This window comes from Pseudochaenichthys georgianus, chromosome 21 (assembly GCF_902827115.2).
Source record: "Pseudochaenichthys georgianus chromosome 21, fPseGeo1.2, whole genome shotgun sequence".
Classification (NCBI taxonomy): Eukaryota; Metazoa; Chordata; class Actinopteri; order Perciformes; family Channichthyidae; genus Pseudochaenichthys; species Pseudochaenichthys georgianus.
In genome coordinates, this window is record NC_047523.1 from 22719120 (window position 1) to 22734951 (window position 15832).

The 15832-nt window shown below is 38.7% G+C and overlaps 1 protein-coding gene across 1 annotated transcript in view; it reads left to right on the forward strand.

The window, feature by feature from the left end:
- Positions 1 to 223: 223 nt before the first annotated feature.
- The window catches only part of sacs2 (sacsin molecular chaperone 2), a 28457-nt gene continuing 12848 nt past the window's right edge, over positions 224 to 15832 (forward strand). Inside the window, 7 exon segments of the mRNA XM_034110707.1 lie at positions 224 to 275; positions 3194 to 3239; positions 4156 to 4243; positions 4531 to 4642; positions 13812 to 13958; positions 14059 to 15490; positions 15713 to 15801. Of these exon segments, the coding sequence (XP_033966598.1) occupies positions 3211 to 3239; positions 4156 to 4243; positions 4531 to 4642; positions 13812 to 13958; positions 14059 to 15490; positions 15713 to 15801 (1897 nt within the window). The 5' untranslated portion in view covers positions 224 to 275; positions 3194 to 3210.

Below are 15832 nucleotides of genomic sequence, written 5' to 3' on the forward strand. Positions count from 1 at the left end.
ATCCTACAGTGACTTCCTCGTCCCTCAGAAAAGTTTCGTTTCATTGGGGAGTTCACAAGAAACTATCTGTCATTTACACTGATGTTGCTGCCCTCTTAGGTTTCGATTCGTACAAAATGGCTTTTGACTTGTTTGGAAAACGAAAGTGTATCGGGAAACGACGATTAGGGGTTGGACATCAGCAGCCTTTATAAATAGGAGAACTGATGAAACATTATACGTGGGCAACTTGGCACTTACTGAACCGAACGGACAACTCTTCAAATATGAATGAGGTAGGCCTACTGTTGTTTCCATTTAGATTTTTTACTTTTGTGTTATTTTCATTAGCATCTGATTAAAGAAAAGCATGTTTAATGTTATATTTGGGGAAATCTAACTTTTATAGAGGACTATTTTGATACCAGTGAAATAAAAGGTTCTGATTTATAAAGATTAAAAAAAAGTATTCATACTCATACTTCATTCACCATTCCTGTAGGCTATGTATAATTAGCATTTGTTTTTTTGCATTTTATTGGTTCATTTCCTGCTTTGGAGTTTGGCTTTATTCTTTGTGAGACAGCCGCAATATCCACCACAGAGAGGCTGCAGGAACTCAGTTCAGAGGAGGCCCTAGTTTGATAAGCAGTTGGTATAAGCGCAATCAAATTCAGGCCATTCATTCAGAAGCCTAACTTGAGAGTTATGCCTGATGTTGATTATCTTGAGAAATGTATGGAGTATTATCATTCTTCACTCGTTCACTCCTGCACCTGCTTGTTAGCCAGGCTGGTATATTGTGGAGAAAATGTGTTTCATCCATGACCCTGAATCATAAACCACTGTACACTAGAAACGCTTTTAGCAACACATATTGTAAGCCTTAATTTGACTTATGTTCAAAATCCAGAGGCCCATGTAGGCAACAGTTGCCTTTTATTTCTTTTTTATATTATACTGCAGTTTGACTCAGCAAAAGTAAACTGGTTAGTTGGCTGAATAAGACCGGACACCCCCCTTAAATCTAGGATTGGGTAGGTGTAGTAAAGACCTTAGGACTTTACTACAAGACAAGATCCATAAACCTGGTTTGTTAAAAGTCAGTTTTGTTTCACAATTTTTTTTGATAAATTAAATATTGTTAGAAAACATTAACATAGCTCTCTTGTAGTGTCAGTTTCTGAAATAAAAGATCAATATGCCAATGCATCTGTAATATGGGACATGACAGTACTTGTCTGAGCCTTAGTTTTAGTTTTTTGAAATGGACAAACAGGTAAGTCAACACATGAGTAAACTATAAATACGATAAGTAAATAAAATAATACATATTGAATACAGATGTATGTATTTGTATCATGTAAAGAATCAGGGTACGCATAAATCTGTGAGAGAAGGTAAAATTGAAAAAACAAATTATTTAATGTCTTTGTTACAAAAAGTGTTGGCAGCTTATTCCTTAAAACAGAAGCCTCAGATTGCTGCTCAGTCTGGTTGGCGAGTAGCAACCAGATTCATTAAAAAAGTACAATATATGACAAGGGGCCATTATACTTTTAGAATTTGTTTAGTTTTTGACTTTTATGTTATTTATGCAGTTCATTTTCATTTCAAATCTTTATTTAACCAGATTGATCCCATTGAGATCATAGATCTCTTTTTCAAGGGAGACCTGCAGTTGCAGTTGGTCCCCGGTCCGTAGTTTGGACATCCCTGGTCTAGAGACTGCCTTCATCTCCTAACTTTAAGATGATACAAATTAAATAAATACATTAAAAAACTTTTGGGTGATTATGTATTGCTACTAGCCAGTCCATATTTGAGTGCAGGGGAGATACAAATTGCTCTACTTAAAAAAGGGGAGCTTAGGTAAAGTGGCTCATCTAAACACCCCTTTGGTTTTACAAAAATGGCACAGTCCAATCATCCACCCCACTCATGCAGGTGTGATTCGGCAGCTCACTCTTTTGCCAGGAGAAGGTGAGCTGCAGGAAACTGACAGGAGTTTTGTAGAGTCCCCGGCTGAATCAGACATACCCTCGAACTGATGGTAACTGTTTATTGTACACCCTTGCTTGTATACAATCATTACCAACGTAAGAGCTATACAATTAAATAAAATACAATAATTATTAATTGTCTAACGGATAAAATGTTTTCCATTCCTTGCATTTGTGAACCTATGAAAACTAAATAATGCAATTACCTACTGACAATAAATCATGAAACATTACCTTTTAACCCTTTTTAACTGAACTTGACCAAAATAAGCATTAATGAATTTGTAGCGTGTTATTTTAAATCACACATATGCAGTTTTAACCCATATGAACTAGAGTTACTCTTTATGTTAGCTGACAAGCTCCGTTGTAACAAATAGCTCACTACTGCCCCCTAACTAACGAAGCGGAACACATTACACACAAAACTCTGCAAAACTACAAAATAACACCACATTATATCAATCAACGTATAAAATAAAGTAATAATAAACCTAGTGCCCTTCTCAGTCAGGTGCTAAATACCCAATATAACTAATTATTATATGTTAATTTCTCCGTCATCTATCAGTCATTTTCATATTCATGTGTGACAAGTGCCCGTTGACCATTAACTTCCGGTAAAAGTCCCTTCAAAATAAGAGTCCCGATAAAAGTGCAAAACGAGAACTTTATCATAGGAACATATTGGCATAGAAAGATAATCACATTTAAAATATAGTTAGACATATTAAAGGTAATTTACAAGTTTGGTTAACATTTAACACGTTATACATTTGACAAGATTGTGTGTACTCAATCTAACAAAAATAAAGTTTGTTCTAAAAGGTGTCTGTGTTAATTTGTGATTTAAAAAAAATAACAAAACCTTCACACCTACTTTTGCTTGTGTTGTGTTACCATAACTGTTTAAAAAACAACTAAGGTGCACTAAAACAAGACACTAACATTCTACCAATGACATTGAAAACCCTAGAAGTACCTGTATGAAGCATGAAACAAAAGCAATGTGTCATTATGTATCTGCTGATGTGTGCAATGGGTTTGAGGTCAACACAACTCAGGAGGAGAGATCACACTATAGAAAACTAAAGTATGTGCAGAGGAGCTTGTGACATTTATAATGTGCCAGCAGGTGTGGTCATCACATATGAATAAAAAGGGACGTTTTCTCCTGCAAGCTAATGCAATTTTTTTTTAATCTCTTGCAGCATCTTTGCTAGGAGGGATGAGTTTGAATACTAAGAAAAAAAGTCGGTGAGTTTCAACTGTCTCTTAACCCGCAGCCCAGGGAGTGCACTGATCTGTTTTTTGGAGTGCTTTTTTATTTATTTATTTATTCATTTATTTAAAAGGCACAGTGCACATTAATGAACATTTCTGTAAATGTGCCAGAGTTAGCCAAGAGGCTATTTTTCATCTGTAGTCCCTGGACAGATTTAGTAACTCACCCTAAAGACACATTTCATACATGTTAGTGTTTTGATTTTGTATGGGAAAAAAATATCACCTTATATTCAATTGTACATTATTGTTCTCACTTTTTAAACTTCCTAAGCACCATCATTTTGTTATTCAAAGTGCTGTGTGATGCTGTAGAGCTTATTTGTGTGACTGATTATACACATAACACATGTATAAATGACATACATTAATTTAACACATGCTAGGATTGCTCGATTATGGCAACAATTATAATCTCGATTATTTGAGTCAATAATTGATATCACGATTATTAAAAACGATTATCCATTTACTTTGAAAACATCTATTTATTGAAAAAAACATTTGAACAGTATGTTTTTAACAGTTGATTTAATTGCGATTAAAATATGATTAATTGAGCAGCCCTAACACATGCTACACAATTCAAAATTACTCTCCATACCAGTCACGTTTTAGTGGAATTGTATCAATTCATTGTGTATTAGAGGGCAAAGTCACAAATAATATACTTAATATTATGGGTCGCAATACATTTTTTGGCAACATATATATCATCATCATCTTACTTCAAGTAAACACTTCGACCCTATGGCTAAAGATAAGTCAAAAGTACCTGCTGGTTGAACTTGTTTTAAATTCCAGCTCTTCATACCTTGTTTAAAGAAGACTCACCCTGCAAGGATTTTAACTTTTGTTCATCAATCTTTTATCCTCATGTTTGGTTCAGAACGTCCTTCGGGGCAACAGCACCGCCCTTCATTGACTACCTACAAGATATTCTACGACGATATCCAGATGGTGGACAAATTTTGAAGGTGGGTTAAATGCTCTAATTTTACCCAACACTATGTACTAATAAGAATGATAAAGGGGTATTATACCACCCTCAGGTACAACAAAACCATCAGACAGGTGAGGGAATGCCGAATCAAGTACAGTTTGTACGCACCTACACAGTGAGAGGAGGTCCATTAGGCAACTTAAGTGTAACGCATGTAAAGGTAGAATAATGGTGTGCAGGAACGTTTACTTTGCTCTTGTGTAGCCCCGATTTGGAGCTTATCATGCTCTGTTAATGGTCATTTAATGTATTTGTCAACAGGAGCTGATTCAGAATGCAGATGATGCTAAAGCCACGGAAGTGGTTTTCATACACGATGACAGAAGCTATGGGACTGAGAGCCTGTGGACTGATGAATTGGGAAAATACCAAGGTATGTGGGATGGGGAGGTTGTGGCGCAGTGGAATAGTGCGTCAATCTTTGGCTCAGAGGAGAGCTGGTTCCAGTCCCACTGTAGTGTTATGTTAATGTAATAATGTTCATAAAATAGCTTTTTTATAAATGTAAAGGATAAAGGAGAGGTAGCTTGATGACATAGTGTTGAGGCTTCTAATGAAAAGGTGTAATACTCAAATGTCAGTCCTGCTCAGCTCCCCCTTTGGAGTCTTTAAGTTATGCTTGTTTTCATGTGGGTTTCCTCCCATAGTCCAGTGTGGTTTACCAAAGAGAATGTGTGTTAAGTATTTTTTTCTCATTACAACTCAATTCCTCTTTTTTGTCAATACCAGGCTTCTCAGACTTCGAGCGACCCTTAAATACATGATCACTTGATAAGATGGCATTCGGGTCTAAAATTCTATGTCGTTTATTTTCATCAGTTAAGGCAGTGTAGCTACACCGGTCCAATAAATAAGGCCACGAACATACTGATGTCTTTTTTGAAGGTTTATTCTCTCCCTCTCGCTCTCTTTCTCCGAAGACAACGTGTAAACTATAAGAAATTAACAGTCGAAAGTTTACATTAAATCGTAACACCTAACACATTAGCAAAATCAAAGCACACACTAAATATTAACACATATCAACAAAAGAGAAACATTTACCGTGTGCGCCTCTTGAACCCTGTAGATCAGTGCTTCTCAAAGTGTGGTACGTGAGCGCCCACTAGTGGACCGTGAGTATATTGGTAACATTTGAAATTAATTAATTAATTAAAGTTTTCTACACTCTCGCGGGAATATCTCCGCAATGGAGCGAGTGTAAGTTTTTAACGATTGCATGATATAGCCCAGCGCAACACCTTCATCACACATGTTGCCACTTGTTTGTACCATTTTCAGGCGATTTGTAATCTGTTCTAGAAAAACGATGTGATTTTGGATAATGTGTGGAGTTATTTGCTCCGCGAGTGTTTTTTTATTGGTTAAGTGGTGCTAGTGTATCGCCGGAGCTGTATTAGATTAACATTAACATGCTTATTGTAGTTGTAAGTGCACTGCCTTGCGGCCTGTAGCACCAGCATATGTGAGATACCTGAGAAGGCGTGAGCAGAGGGTTGAATTGCCGATTCTTGTTCTGTTTGCTGTGACTATCTTCCTCACCCTCTCAAACTTACTTTCATTTGCGCGCGCTACTAAAGAGATGCGCTACCATGGAAACCAAACAATGGTGTAGCTGTATTAAAGTCCGAGTGGAAACAGTCCTGAGTAAATCTGATTTTGTCAGAAATCGGGAGAAATATGACCCCGGGAGGAAACCGGGAGAGGGCAATGAAATCGGGAGTCTCCCGCAAAAATCGGGAGGGTTGGCAACAGTGGGCGATACTGCTGCAGACTCTCTGCACACACACACACACCCACACCAGCCTGTCCTCCTACAAAAAACGACCAAATAGGTCGATTGTTTAAGCAGCTTAGATTACGACCCATAGCCATGTTTTAAAGTGTAGCACCTCTAGTGGCCGTGTAAGAAACAACATGCTCCCGTTTATTCACAAATAACCCTCTCTGGAAAATCCTAAATTGTAGAATAGTTTGGCCGTTAAAATGCTTGTTGATTAGATTTCTAGCGAGAAGTGTATATTGTACTTTTAGAATCCACGTCCAGTGGATTTGTAGGATCTATAGTTTGATAGATATTTAAGAAGATTAGCTAAGGTCTCGTCAGGATAACGTGTATGCAACTTCCATGTAAAGTTAGCGTGGGTGAAAACAGTTTTTCCGGTCTCGAAGTGTTTATAATAAAACCGGATATATTCCCCTCACTGTCAAATGATTACACAGTGATATCTGCATTACTCATCCACTAAAAAACATCAGTTTATCCTTGTTGATTACACAATATTGATTAGTTTAACACTAGAACCGCCAGAGGTCGCTGTATACCTAAAACCGCCAACGGGTAAAATGTACCCGCTATTGATTTTCAAGGTACAATTTTCTTTTATTTATCATACAGAACAGTGAGTTTTGATTGCACAGGGATGAAACTTATACCAGTAGAATCTGTGGACTCTCAGCTTTCCATATGATATAGTTTGTGCAGATAGCATGAAGTATAAAATATTGCTAAGAGTGCTGATTTAAACGATTGGTGTTAGACTTGTGTTTTGTTTAGGTACAAATCTCTCTCTCTATCTATCTATCTATCTATAACTATCTATCGATCTATCTGTATTGTTCTGTTCTATGGACATATAATTGTCTACATAAACAGACGACGCGGACTACTTCTCTCATTCCGAGTGTCCATCTTTATTCAACTGGCACGTAACCTGCACACATGCATTACGTCCTCAACGTGAGCTCAGTCATCCAAGATCTTGTATTCTCCAAGATGTTACACTATCTATAACTATCTATCTGTCTAGCTCTCTCTCTATCAAATCAAATCAAGTTTTATTTATATAGCACATTTATAAACAATTTTTGGTCGAGCCAAAGTGCTGTACATATAATAAAAATAGCCTACAGTAGAGACACTTTACAGCAAATACAACAGCACAGATTGTTCAGAATATCAGTATGAGAAAAACGACACCCTCTATCCTTAGACCCTCACATCGTACAAGGAAAAACTTCCAGAGAAAACCCACAGTTTAAAGGGAAAAAATGGGAGAAACCTCAGGGAGAGCAACAGAGGAGGGATCCCTCTCCCAGGACGGACAGACGTGCAATAGATGCCGTGTGTAAATCGAAGAGATAATACATTTTACAGCATATAGACCGAATGTTAGGAAATGCATGTGTCTGAAATAAGAAGTTGATTCCCTAACCCTAACCCAAACCCAAACCCAAACCCTAACCCGAGCAGTTCTATTAGATATAGGATAAGAAACAGAGATAGGGAGCACAACAACCTATCTCTTCGTCAGATGCACTCCCCCGCTTATCTAAGTGACTCTGTACCCCGTTACCCTCTACAAGGCCATAGACCAGCAGAGGGAAAATGAGGGGTGGGTAAGGGTAAGGGTTTTTAAGAATAAACCGCAAGGGTCTAAAGGGAAAAAATATGAAATATAAGGTACTATATTTTAAGTAATCCTATCTACTATTCCTATATTCGAATAATGTATAAACTATTTAAAAAATACTTTATGAAATCCTATGTTGTGTTATAAATATTAAAATAAAGAACTAAATGAATAAATAAATAACTAAATAAATGAATAAATAGATAATTAAACAAAAGCCAGAGAGAAAAAGTGAGTTTTAAGTGTTGATTTAAAAAACCCCAGGGTCTGGGCCGATCTCACATGGAGGGGCAAAGTATTCCAGAGCCTAGGGCCAGCCGCTACGAAAGCTCGATGCCCTCGGGTTTTAAGCCTGGTCTTAGGCACTATCAACAGCAGCTGATCAGCCGACCTTAAGGCTCTGCTTGGGGTGTAGCGATGGAGGAGTTCGGCTATATAGGCAGGAGCCAGCCCATTTAGGGCTTTAAAAACAAATAAAAGGAGTTTAAAATCTATTCTGAACCGAACTGGAAGCCAGTGCAATGAAGCCAGAATTGGGGTGATATGGTCGCGCTTTTTATGGCCAGCGAGAAGACGTGCAGCTGCATTCTGAACTAGCTGGAGGCGTCTAATTGAGGCCTGGTCCATACCCACATACAGAACATTGCAGTAATCCAGTCTTGAGGTAACAAAGGCGTTAATAACCCTTTCTAGGTCTTTAAAAGATCAAAACGACTTGGTCTTAGCCAATAGTCGTATTTTGAAAAAGCAGTTCTTGACTACAGTGCTAACCTGCTTATCAAATTTAAAGGCGCTGTTGAAGGTCACTCCAAGGTTCATAACAGAAGGGAGGGTATTTGTATTGAGGGAGCCCAGAATATCAACCGGGGAGACTGTTGGTTGGGGTCCAAAAAAAATGACCTCGGTCTTGCTCTCATTGAGGGTGAGGAAGTTTTGGCTCAGCCAGGATTTAATCTCTGTTAAGCAGTCCTTCAACTGCTGTAGTGAGTTGGCATTTTGATTGAGAGGCAGATAAATCTGTACATCATCAGCGTAACAATGGAAGGGGATGTTGTGTTTTGTGAGAATTGAACCTAGGGGCAGTATGTACAATAGAAAAAGGATGGGGCCCAGAATCGAGCCTTGGGGAACCCCACAGGTAAGAGGGGCTTTGGCAGGGGAGAAAACACCTAACTGCACTGAGAAGCTACGGTCCGTCAAATAAGACCTGAACCATGCAAGGGCAGAGCCTGTAATGCCTGCCAGACTGTTCAAGCCGTGACAACAGGATACTATGATCCACAGTGTCAAAGGCAGCAGTTAAATCTAACAGCACCAAGACAGCTGGGCTGCCTGAGTCGGCAGCTAAGAGCAGATCATTAAAAACTCTTAAAAGGGCTGTTTCAGTACTATGCATAGGTTTAAAGCCAGACTGAAATTTTTCATGGATACCATGCGTGGTTAAAAATGACTGCAGCTGGGCGTAGACTACTCGCTCCAGGGCTTTAGATAAAAAGGGTAGCTGGGAGATGGGCCTGAAATTTGCGAGAATGGAGGGATCGAGATTTTTATTTTTAAGTAGTGGCTTAACCACGGCATGTTTGAAGGCAGCTGGGACACACCCTGAGCTAAGAGAGGTGTTTACAAGCAATAAAACACTTGCTCCAACTGATTCAAAAGCATCTCTAAGGAAGCGAGAGGGAATGCTGTCTAAGGTGCCGTTTGTCGGCCGCAGGTGCTTGACTACATCCGAGAGAGAAGAGAGGGATACAGGCTCAAAATGGTCGAGGACAGCAGGGCACAGAAAGGGAGCAGGATCTGGGGTAGCACTAGTATAGGCTAGCCTAAGAACAGATACTTTTTCGATAAAAAATGTAAGAAATGTATTGCAGAGAGTAGTTGATGGCACAATTGGAGAAGCATCACAGGGATTAATGATCGAATTGAGGACATTAAAAAGAACTTGAGGTTTATGGCTGTTTTTGGAGATTAACAGAGAAATATACTCTGTTTTGGCTGCTTTGACTGCCGTCTGATAATCGGAAAGGCAAGCACGAAGAATTTCTAAGGAGACATGTTCTCTCTGCGCGCCTGCAAGCGCGCCTGCAAGCGCGCCTGCAAGCGCGCCTGCAAGCGTGTCTAAAAGCGCGAGTGCAATCATTGAGCCACGGCTCTGAGGGAACTTTGTTGCGTCTAAGCGTAAAAGGAGCAACGGAATCCAGTATTAGTGTGCATGTCGAATCAAACAAAGAGATAAGCTCATCCGCACTAAAAGCACAGTTCACCTCTAATTTACAAATCGGATAAGTATTAAAAGCATCTGATAACTGTGAGGCAGTCAAGGGGTTAATTGAACGCAGACAACACGCAGGAGCACGTGATTCGACTCCTACAGAAGGGATCGAGGTTGTAAACAGAACCGGTAAATGGTCTGGTTCCTGCACAGATTTCATCCACAGAGATAGACAATCCAAACGATAATACTAAATCTAAGGTGTGTCCTTTATCGTGTGTTGGGCCAGCCACAGACTGAATAAGACCGAAAGAGTCGAGGAGGTTTAAAAAATCCCTAACCAGAGGTTTAGACTCGCAGCACACGGACATTAAAGTCTCCGCAGATCAAAACACGATCATATTTCACCATGATCCTGGAAAAAAAGTCAGTTATGAAATCATTATTGTACTTTGGCGGACGCTATCCATCTATCAATATATCTATCTATCTATTTACCTCTCTCAATCTATCTCTCTATCTATAAGGAACCGCAGTAGACAAAAGGCGTTGCTATAGCAACACATCATGTTTACGCTGCATTTTCTATGAGGTAAATATTACCCGCTGGCGGATATAGGTATAAATGGCATTTTTTTTGCCGATTTTTTCAATCTGACTTCATATTGATAATTGTTAACAACAGAGGGTGCTACATAACACACTTTCAGGAAAAGTCACGGACTGGGAGACTTTAATATGTTATTGAAAAAAAGTGACATACAATCAAAAAACCGCTGCGGGTAAAATGTACCCGTTGGTGGTTCTAGTGTTACATTGTGTACAATGCTTTTGTGTTTTTAACCTTCGATTCAGAAAAACAAATAGTTTTTTAGGAGTTTAGACACTACAGTTTCCGAAGACACTACACTACCCAGAATCCCCAGCTATCGTTTGGGACTACAACATCCGCCTTGCTAGTCATCAAGCCCTGTGATTGGATGTTGGAGTGGCAGTGCGACAAGGTTACGCTGAGCGTCAACAGCTCTTTGAAATGGAATGGAACCACGGCAGACTTTCCAAAACTGGAATTGGACGGGTCCAGTCCCCCCCCCCCCCCCCCCCACAAGAACTACACATGCTGGCTATTGTGTGTTTCGCAACATTATATGGCACGTCTCTTTATAAGACGTTTTCGTATTTCCCACAATTAGAAGTTGCCAGTATTAAACTGTGTACACCCTGGAGGTTTAGGGGATACGAAACACAGTGGTGTTATCAAATTTAAAACATATAATTAATAAATGGGTGAATTAATATACCCACATGACACCTAAGGTCAGAAGAGCTTTATTTAACAGCTGGTCTTATGTCTGTGACCCCTCCTGTTGTTCATTGATAAGCCTGAAATATGCACTTGTCAAGGTTCAGAGGCACATTTTGCAAATATGGCAGTAGCCATCGATCATTTTAAGATAAGATAAGATATACTTTATTGATCCCAAGTTGGGAAATGTTTTTGTTACAGCAGCATACTACTTTGTTCTACTCCACTACAATTCAGAGGTTAACCTGGTATTTTTACTCCACTACATTTATTTTAGTTACTTTGCAGATTCTGATTAATGATGTGAAATATAAACAACCCTTAAATCAGACTTTAGTTACACCTGAGTAAAATTCAGGGAAGGTGATTGTCAAGTGCCAAAATAAACTATGCAATATATTGGACGTTAAGTACTTTGTCAGACTTCATATTTATCTGTGGATAACCCCAACGTTTTTTTCTTATTCAAAAGAAGACCTTAACTTAAAGTAATCTTTAATGTTTAAATAAAGCCTTATTAGTTATATTATTATGTTTAAATATTAGCCTTATCTGTTTTGCAAATCCTCCTGTTAATATCTTTGGACGTCCTGCACTAAACTGTTTTATTGTAGAGATCACTACAGTATCTTCTTGATATTTTCAATTTTGTATGTAGGCTACTCTTAATATTTAAATGTTTTCATCAAATAAAACTTATTCAACAACAACGTTCATTAACGTGCTTTAACCACTAGGAGGCGTGGGTTAAAAAAACAGTGCTGTAGTTAATAAAACATAATAATATCAAACATAATATGACTATTAACTTTATTGTGAAATTAAAACAGAACGGTAAAGGAAAATACAGTTTCAGTCTCTCGATTTGAAGCTTATGCATTGTACCATGAACCTGTATTGACATGTAACAGTCAACTGCATGAGGAGTTGGAAAGGTAATAAATAATATCTTTAAAAACTACAAAAAAATCCCTTTCTATCAGCTGTGTACCGTTATGGTGTAAATATAACCTATATACCAATTGGATCAAATATAAAAGTCAGCCGAATTAGTATTGATACTGTAAGGAGACGTATTGTGTGAAAAGAAATGGAAGATGTTGTTTAATTGCTAATATATTTATGATCCACGTCACGTATTCAGTTTTGGCGGCATTTCTTACAATTTGTCAAAAGGTCTTCTGATCAGGGCTCTATAAATAAATATCTACGACAGATATGTAATATTTAATGCAGCCGAACCGTGTATTACAATGCCGTTATGTGATGACTTCCAAAGAGAAAAGCAAGAACACTCGGAATAAAGTTTTTTCTAAAAAAAAAAAAAAATCCGATTTCATATCGGATAAACACCATATCCCGACATGCATTGCAGCTAAAACAATCAATGTTTTAGCCTATCAAAACCTCTGAAAAAAGAAAGGTGTCTCTCAGAATCGAAAGAGAAAAACCTATGGGAAAAACACAAAAGCATTGTACACAATTTAAACCAATAAATGTCGTATAATTAACAAGGATAAACTGATGTTTTTTAGTTGATGAGTACTGCAGATATCACTGTTAAATCATTTGATCATTGGTTTTATTATGAAAACGTCGAGACCGGAAATACTGTTTTCAACCCGTAACTTTACATGGAGGCTGCCGCATACCTCAAATCATCTTCGTAATATCTATCAAACTATAGATCCTACATATCGACTGGACGTGGATTCTAAAAGTACAATATACACTTCTCGCTAGAAATCTAATCAAAAAGCATTTTAATGGCCAAACTATCCTACAATTTAGGATTTTACAGAGAGGGTTATTTGTGAATAAACGACCATCTGTAACGTTTGCATTCAACGGGAGCACTAGAGGGCGAAAACTTTAAAACGTAATTTATAGGACGTATTAAGCGCTTGAACAAACGACATATTTGGTCGTAATAATTGGGCCTGAACAATCGGCCTATTTGGTCGTATGAGTTGGAGGACTTGTTGACCCACACACACCGCTGCAGATTCTCTGCACACACACACACAAACACACACACACCGCTGCAGACTCTCTGCACAAAGGAGCCGCAGTGCTGCAGCTCCTGATCGGAGCAGAGACACACGTTCACTAAGCGGAAAAACTATATCCTGTCAGAGATCTGCTATTTTAAAGTAAAGTCAACACATATCGACCCTAAATAAAGTCTATATTAAGAACGAGAGATGTTTTAACATATGGCTTAAACAAATGACAAATGAGCGAGAGTGATGACGTCAGAGCATCGTCCTATGGGCCGGGGCTGAGCCCCGGACAGCCCCGGCCCAATGTAACCCCTGCCTGTAACATATACAGTAAACAGTAGTCACCACATTAAACTAAACACCACAACATTACTGTATTACTGAAATCAATCAAAGGTTCTCAATTTGATATCGAGAGCACTATAAAAGCAGAAACATATGTGTACACCCTCAGCCTTTCCTATATTTCTAGCCTATTTAATATATGCATGGATAGCATCCAAAACAAGCAATTATTATTATTAGAGAGACTGCAGAAAATGAATGAACATGCACAAATGCTCTGATCTAATGTTTAAAATCTAATTTGTTTGTGTTTTTCTTGAAAGGTCCTGCTCTCTATGCATACAACAATGCAGCCTTCACTGGTGAGGACTGGGAGGGAATTCAGATGGCAGGGAGGAGTGTCAAGCGCAATGACCCAAACAAAGTTGGGAGGTTTGGAATCGGCTTCAACTCTGTTTACCACATAACAGGTAAAACTACATAAAGATAGTTTGTCTCAGTTTAAGTTTGAGTTCTTAGAGAAAATGCGGAGTTACTTAATATGACAATGTTGATCCACTTTCTTCACAGATGTGCCCAGTATATTCAGTTCAGTTCACCTCGGCATGATGGACCCCCAGGAAAAAATATTTGGACAAAGAAATAGCGGTTTTTTGTGGTCTTTGGATGATGCAGAACACCAGGAAGCTCTAATAGAGATGCATGACCAGTTCCAACCTTTTCGAGATATAGTTTCGCTCGTTGGCAGAAAAGAATGGTCAACAGTCATCAACGAGGATCAACACTTTGACGGGACAATTTTCAGGTTCCCTTTGCGCAAAGAGGCATCAGATATTTCAGATAATCTCTATGACTCTGACAGGGTGGTTGAGCTTTTTGATAGCTTCATTGCGGATGCAGATTTAAGCCTCCTGTTCCTGAAAAACGTGACCTCTGTTTCCTTGATACATATCAACGTCGATGGCACCGTTAAAACCAGACTTGAAGTGAAATCCTCAATCTCCACAGATGTTGTTCTGGAGTCAGAAGACGATTCAATCATTGAGAGTTCAACAAGATTCAAAATAATAACCCTCAACTCAGAAGACCACAAAGAAACAAAATGGCTTTTAACAACATGTACCATGAAAGAAGGAAATGTAGAACATCTTGATTCACTTGCGAAAAAGTTGAGCTTTTTCCCTCAAGTTGACTTGGCATTCCCTTGTGGTGAGAAGAGAGACAGTAGTGAGAGCAGATTGAGCTGCTTTCTCCCCCTACCAAACAATGAATCCAATAAGACCGGACTCCCAGTTTATATCAACGCGTGCTTTGGCCTCACAGACAACAGAAGAGAGATCAAGTGGCAAGAGGAAGACCAGCAACATGACGAACATGCGGTGTGGAATGAATTGCTGATGAAGGAGGTGCTACCACAGGCATACATCATGATCATTCAAGATGCTATCAAGCTTGCACAACAAGATAATCTGCCTGTCTCTTCAGTGTACGATCTGTGGCCAGAAATTGCCCAGATAAAGCACAAAGGCAAATGGTATTCCGTTGCTCTGGATGTTCTTGATCACTTATTCAGGCAGAATGTGGCTGTCCTCTCTCTTGCCAAAGATGAAAGAGAGTTTATCACTCCATCAGAAGCTGTGTTCCCCTGTAATGCTCCAACAAGCAGTGACATATTGGCTGCAATTAAAAGGACTTTGGTTTCCTGTGGAGAAAATCTTGTCACCTTACCAGGTAGTGTTGCAAGCGCTATAGATGAGGCCTATCCACACCTAGACACCCTAAAACACGTGACTCCAGCTTTCATAAGGGGCTCACTCCGCAGGATTGACGTGCACACTATCTCTAAACATGACAAACTCTGCCTTTTGGAGTTCATTTTAAGTGATGAAAAATACAGAGAACTGGAAGGTCTTCAGCTTCTTCCACTCAACGATGGCTCCTTCAGATCGTTCACAGACAGAGAGGAGGACACTGCTTTGATTGACAGCAATGAATTTCCAAGGTAGGTTTATTTTCTTTTTAGATGTTTTTTCTCTTTTATTTACAACTACATCTATACTAAGTTTAAATGTTGCCCAAATCCAATCTTAGAATAAGTACAGATTGGTAAAAACAATACAATTGTATTTATTGGAAAATATATTTAATGCATCTCAACTTAAATTATATACAAATTTCTTTGTTTTTGTTACATGCCGATTCAACAAATGTATCCTTTGTCCAGAGTCTTGCTACCATTCTGCAAACACCTCTTCGTCTCCGATGACCTCCGTCCAGCCTGCAGTGCCCACCTGAAAGAACTGGCCAGAGAAAGTAAGACAAATCATTTTATAGTATAGCGATT